Here is a 7,171-nt window from a genome sequence, read left to right as displayed (position 1 = left end):
TGGGAATCTTAAAGTGGTTGGAGTAATTGAGAGTGAATTACATGATTTTCAAGCTTAAACAAGAGGTTTTGGTGAGTGAAATTGAGAATTTGGTAGTGAGATGACAGCTAGTCTAGCATTGTTATGTGGTTAATTGGCACTTGTTAGAAGAGTAAGATGATTGAAAACTGATATGAAGCAAAGATTGAGGTTCATCGTTGAAGTTTTGAAGTGTTTTATTGGAAAAATGGGAGGTTTTGAGTAGTAAGAATTAGAAGTAAGAGGTGTTGACTATTTTGGACAGTTGAGAGTGTGTTATAAGAGCCATTAGGACTTGTCTAGGCTATTAAATGAGAAAGATTCGGTATAGGACAATTGGTGTCATCTTAAGGTGAGTTCTTAGAGGTTTTTGGCAAAATTTGGGGTTTTGAATGGTGAGATCTTGAAACACGGTGACTGTGAGCAATCTAAGGTGTTGGGGCGTATTAGCAAGTGTATTTGGACCTGGTTATGCAGTTGGGAAATTGATATGGCGGGTTAGAAAGTGTACATTGTAGTTTGGGTAGCTTATAGAACGAAATTTGGGTTTTCATAGGTCAGTTTGGGTTTGTTTCTAGAAGTTTCTCAATCCCTAGGAGTGTTTAGAAATCATTTAAACTTGTGTAGAGGGTCACTAAATTCAAAATAGGGGAATTTTAGAACCTACTGTAGCGTTGGGCGCCCTCCAAGGGGCCCCTGGGCATCATTTTTGCGAGAAGAACTCGCCTGAACGCCCCATGGGCGTCCTCTGAGTGCCCCTGTTCCAGGGATCTGGCGCCCGAGCGCCCGTTTTGGGGCCCTAAGCACCACTTAACAGCTTTTGTTTTTTTTTAGTTTTTGGGTTCTCAAATTTGGGGTTTCGGTTATCGGTTTTTGACGTTCTTTAGGTTATTTTGGGGGGTTTTGGACCCTTTCACAGCTGTTGATGAGATTTTCAAAGCAGTTTTCTTTACCTAAATTTGAGTATCCGGATGCCATGATAAAGTTGTGTTGTTGTGTGATTTCTGATCACTTGTATGAGTGTTTCTATTTCTTTAATGTATGATCGGTAGTATGAGTGTTTCTATTTCTAGCTTACCCTTTTCTTTTGTGTTGTCTATATGTGTGTTGTTTTTTCTTTGAGATGATCACCTTAATGGTGTGAGCTTAGGAAGACAATCTTTTCAATTGTTTCTATACGAAGTGGGGTGAAGTAGTTGGAAAATCAGATGATTCTATAGGTATAGACCTTATCCTTCGTGTGTTTATTTTTTTATAAAGATTCAATTTTTATATATGTAATATTTCATTTTAGTAGTATTTTACTATTAAAAATAGGATGTTACACCATCATATTTTCTTTAGTTTACATGTGATTTAAGATTTTTAACATCATTTTTCTTCTTAGGAATTATAATTAAGTAATGTATTTTGTTCTCAAATCACACTCTCAAACAAATAAATGAATAGTGTGAAATTTTTTGAGTTCACACATCTATAAAAAAAGTTACTTAAATCATAATATAATGGATCTATTGCAAGAAGTATATATTTTCAAATATAATTGTCAACTTTAAAAAACATATAAATAAAAGTATATTTTTATGTTTTTAATTAGTTAATTGATTATTCTAATTGAATGAATTAAAATTATTATTACATTTTCATATTAGATTATTATTATCATTAATAACTAAAACTTAATATTATCATATATTCATATTCTTTAAATAATATAATATAAAAAGTTGATCTTTTAACTATTTTTTTATTAAAATAAATTGAGAGGTAAGTTTCACCTCTAAGTCATTTGTCACATGGTACGGGGTGAAATTGAGTGAGTTGGCAACCTGGTCGGTTTTAGTACTTTTTTTTCTTCTACAAATTCTAATAAGATTGTTATATTTTCTTAATTTTTAATTTGTATATAAACTAATGTAATTTATTAAAAGTTCAAAATGTTTTTTTTCTTTTTTTCTCTTAAAAGTCTTTAAAAACAAAGTTTTCTAAACATGCTTAGAGGAATATTTATAAACACACTTAAAAGCAAAAGCTTTTTATGCGGAACAACTACTTTAAATGGATATAAATTACTATGTTTCGGTACTTGTGTTGATTTCTAAATTACATTTTCTTTAAATTTGACATCAAGAAAAAAAAACAAATCATTAAAGATAAGACTGCAGGTAAATCAAAATACATTTTAAAGAGCATGTAATTAACTTGATGAAGTTACTAGTCGAAATATGTTTATATAATAGATGGTATAAAATACTTTTTCTTCAACTTCCTCTGTACGTCATTCATTATACGCATTGGAAAAACCATGTCTAACGGTGTCTGAAACTAACAGTTACGGTTAAAAACATTTGAAAATTTTCCAAGTTCAATTCTTGAATCCATGCATTCATTGGGAATAACAGCAGAATTTTAATTATCTCTACACTATCGTTAACTGCGTCAAAGAAAACATTAATTCCTTTGAACAGAGCTTTCCATTTTTCTCTTCTATAAATAGCTAATCAAATGAGATTGCATTTCACATTGCTGAGATATTAAAAATCTTCTGTACACTGCTATCAGCAACTTTAGGAGGTTATCATTTGAAAGATGGGTGGCAAAGGTGGCGGAGGAGGTGGAAAGGGAGGCGGTGGTGGCAAGGGAGGCGGCGGTGGAAAAGGTAGTGGTGGTGGAAATTCAAGCGGCGGCGGTGGCGGTGGTTCAGGAGGATATATGAAGGCCCCTGGTGGGGATGGAAGTTACATATCAAGAGGAGTATTTGAGAGCAATCCTCAGGCATACTTCAGCGGTCTGCATGGTGCATCACAGCCAAACAAGTAGTTCTATTTTATCAAATGCTTAAGCTGTTGCCATAGACATGACTCTTGTGCTCGTTATGTCACTTTTATACTATAAATAAAAGCACCTATATTTTATATTTCTATTTATGAACTTAGTTTTTTATCTTTAGAACTGAGATTGCCTGAACTTTTTTAATGTAAAAAAAAAAATTCAAAACCTAATAATATTATAATTAAATTAAATTAAATTAGATATTAATATTTTAATTAAGATACTTTATTAGACTGCTTGAATCTTTTGAGAGAGGCTCACAACGTTCAGAAGCTCTCACAAACTCTCAAAAGGGAGCCCACATGCTCACATCTCAACGACTCAAAATGACGCGTAAAGCGTTAAGCACTCCTTTTATAACCAAAAAATTTGATTGTGTCAACAGTTTTGGTTAATTATGGTGTCAATAATACCGGTCAAAAGAAAAAAAATCAAAAAAAATCAAAAAACCAAAAGAAAATGGTAAATACACAATACATAATATATAATACATTGCAAATACATTATACATTCATAACATGTATATAAATTTATTTTCTTAATAAAAACATGAAAAAAATAAAAAAAAAAGGAAATGAAAACCATTTATTTTTCTAAAAAAATCAATGAACTCATATTTTCCAAGGTCTTTTTTATGATAATACAAGAAATAGTGTCGCGTCCATTAGGTCCAGTTGTCATATATGATTTCCCTTGTATCAATTTCTCTAAAATTTTAAAATGAATAAATAAAACTTTCAGAAAAAAAAATGAAAAATTGAAATCATATTTTCCAAGTTTTTTCTTTATTTTTTATTAGGATGGTAAAGAATAATTTTGTAGTTAATTAAACTTGGTGTTCGCGTCCTTCTTTGAGTCGAATTTCTGAAATTTTAAAAATATGAAAAGATTCTTTTAGCATGTTTATAACTTTCATATCTCATCACATTTTTAATAAAATTATTTGAAATCTATTTTCTTTTTTCTTTTCATTGTAAATAAAAAAAATAAAAAGACGAAAAAGAACCGTTCTCGAACCCATTAGATTCCTTTACTATTATGGTTTCCTTTGAGCCCATTTTCTCTGAATTTAAAAGAAAAACAGAGGTAAAATGGTTTTTTTAACATATTTTCAAATTCATGATTTTCTCATTTAATCTTGTAAAAATGTTTTGAACATTTTGTATTGTGATTATTAAAGTGAAAAATAGCATGTGCATAAACTTGTTTTATTGATATTTTTCAGATCTTAGTGAATGATCTACATGTCCATAATAAAAATAAAATTTTGAAAAAAAAATCCAATTTTTTTTCTTTAAGTTTTTTCACTGTGATAAAAAAAGGTTTTCATGCCTATTGGTCCAATTGCCACCTTGATGCTATTTTCTTCAGTAAAAAGTAAATGAGTTGAAAAATAATATAAAAATATTTCATAATTTTCACATTTCATTACATTTTTTAAAATCAATGTCAATCAATTCAAAGAAAAATAATAAAAACATTTGTTTTTCTAATATTTTTCTAAGTCAGACTTGCATATCTCAACCCATATGATCCTTTCAAAATCAGCACATCTGACGTTCAAACCCAATTTTGTTTAAGCCCAATTCAACCTTTTTTTAAGCCTAGAAAAGATAAATCAAAATTTAAAATTAATATTTTGAAATTTTCATTATTTTTAATTTTGATAGTAACAACCTTAGTTTTGTTTGGATTATCAAAGCCTAATTTCCACACTCGACTCCAAACTCAGTTTTCATAATGGCCTCAAAACCCAATTTTCACACTAACCATCAAATCCCAGTTCCAACATTGGCCTCCAAATTCAATTTCTACATTGACCAACAAGCCCAACTTTTACATTGGTCATCAAATCCCATATACTGCAAAAGGCCTCAAAGTTCAATTCCCATGTTGGCTCATAAGCCCGATTTATACATTGTCCTTCAAAACTCATTTCCGACACCGACATCTAAGTTCAATGTCTACATTGGCCCACAGACCCAATTCCCACATTGGCTCATAAGCTCGATTTCTACATTGTCCTTCAAAACTCAATTTGCACACGTAAACAACTACATCCATAGAGTTAGGACAACCTCCATGAGATATGCACACCTCAACAACTTAATACATAGGGTTAGGACACCCTTCACAAGGTTTGCACACCTCCACACCTTCATCCATAGGGTTAGGACACCCTTCACGAGGTTTGCACACCTCAAAAACTACATCCATAGGATTAGGACAACCTCCACGAGGTTTGTACACCTCAACAACTTCATCCATAGGTTAGGACACCCTCCATGAGGCTAGCACACCTCAACAAATTTATCTATACAATGAGGACACCCTCTAAGAGGTTTGCACATCTCACTTCCTTCATCCATAGGGTTAGGACACCATCCATGAGGTTTGCACACCTAAACAACTTTCTCCATTAGGTTAACACACTCTCCCAGAGGTTTGCGCACCTTCATACCTTCATTTATAGGTTAGTACACCCTTCATGAGGTTTGCATACCTCAACAACCTCATCCATAGGGTTAAGACGCCCTCCACGAGATTAGCACACCTCAACAAATATATCCATAAGGATAAGACACCCTCTACGAGAATCGCACACCTCAACAATTTCATCCATAGGGCTAGGACATCCTCTATGAGTTTAACACACCTAAAAAAATTGATCCATAGGGTTAAGACACCCTCCACGAGGTTTGTAAATCTCACTTCCTTCATCCATAGGGTTAAAACACCCTTCACGAGGTTTGCACACCTCAACAACTTCATCCATAACACTCCATCCACGAAGTTTCACACCCTAATTCCTTCATCCATAGGGTTAACATACTCTTTACGAGGTTTGTATACCTCAATTCATTCATCAATACGGTTAACATACCCTCAACGAGGTTTGTATACCTTAATTCCTTCATCCATAGGGTTAGCATACTCTTCACATGGTTTACATACCTCAATTCCTTCATTCATAGGGTTAGCATACCCTCCACGAGGTTTGCATAACTCAATTTCTTCATCCATAGGGTTAACATACACTCCACGAGATTTGCATACCTCAATTCCTTCATCCATAGGGTTAACATATCCTTCACGAGGTTTGTATACCTCAATTCCTTCTTTCATAAGGTTAATATACTCTACAATGTTTGTATACCTCAATTCCTTAATTCATAGGGTTAGCGTACCCTCCACGAGCTTTGTACACCTCAATTCCTTCATCATAGGGTTAGCATACCCTCCACGAGGTTTGTACACCTCACTTGATTTATCTATATGATTTGTACACCTTTGACATGCTCAAATAACTAAAATTTTCAAACTTTCATGTATATAAGTTGTGAATGTAAAAAAAACGGATTTCAAAATAAATAAAAAATAATAATAAAGTCCAAACATATTTTCTTTCAAGAACCAAAATCTCAAAACAAAAAAAGAAAGATTCAATGGTTGGCCTTACATCGCGATCCCTTCTACTAGAGTGTTTTGTTTTTGTTGTCAAATCGTGACTATTTTCACATATTAGTCCAGTTTCGCTCGAAAATGTCAAATTAGTCCATCCTTTAAAAAATGCATCAATTACGTCCTCACTTAATAAATTTTGCATCAATGAAATCCCTTACGTTAAATCCGTACAAACGGCGTTAATTATTTTTCTCTTTCTTCTAGTTCCTCAATTAACGCCGTTTGTACGGATTTAACGGAAGGGATTTCATTGATGCAAATTTTATTAAGTGAGGACGTAATTGACGCATTTTTTAAAGGATGAACTAATTTGACATTTTCGAGCGAAACTAGGGACAAAATAGGATATTAAGCCTTAAATTTTTCATAATAATTTCTATTGTTATGTCAAGTCTCAGACTTGTTTGATGATTAAATTTTTTACAATAATTTAAAAAATATCGATGGTCATGTCAAGCCTCGGATTTGCTTGATAATTAATTTCAAAAAAAATGAAAAAAGTAGATTTCTTGGAAATTAGTATAAATATTCATATGATTGTTTTTACCATTATTTTTTTAATCATATCAATCATGTAAAAACTATAAAAAATACAAAAGTCTTAAAAAAAATCACAAAACTATTTTTATCCTTCACTTGTTTTGTGTTTAGCTCGTTGTTTATGTCATGACATTACGAAAAAATCATAAAGTTCTTGAAAACCAAAAATATCAACATTTTTAAATGAAGAGTTCAACCATAACTACGTGATCCCGGATTTTCTGTCATGAGTAGATATATATAGGAGCAAGGTCAATCCTTGTCGGTTCTACTTTCCTATAATACAAATCATTTTCTCAAAATCATTTTCAATGAA

General features: G+C 32.2%; 1 protein-coding gene across 1 annotated transcript; it reads left to right on the top strand.

The window, feature by feature from the left end:
* The first annotated feature begins 2,605 nt into the window (after window positions 1-2,605).
* On the top strand, window positions 2,606-2,915 carry LOC108319401 (glycine-rich RNA-binding protein 7). The gene has a single exon (XM_017550515.2). It carries the CDS (start codon window positions 2,608-2,610, stop codon window positions 2,836-2,838), a length of 231 nt encoding a protein of 76 aa, XP_017406004.1. The 5' UTR covers window positions 2,606-2,607; the 3' UTR covers window positions 2,839-2,915.
* The last annotated feature ends 4,256 nt before the right edge of the window (window positions 2,916-7,171 follow it).

This window comes from Vigna angularis, chromosome 1 (genome assembly GCF_016808095.1).
Source record: "Vigna angularis cultivar LongXiaoDou No.4 chromosome 1, ASM1680809v1, whole genome shotgun sequence".
Taxonomy (NCBI): domain Eukaryota; kingdom Viridiplantae; phylum Streptophyta; class Magnoliopsida; order Fabales; family Fabaceae; genus Vigna; species Vigna angularis.
Note: the sequence above shows the minus strand (reverse complement) of the source record. Positions and strands in the feature narration are given on the sequence as shown.

What these genes read in the sequence shown, in the direction of transcription:
- LOC108319401 (XM_017550515.2), top strand. Translation starts at nt 2,608, where the DNA reads ATGGGTGGCAAAGGTGGCGGAGGAGGTGGAAAGGGAGGCGGTGGTGGC.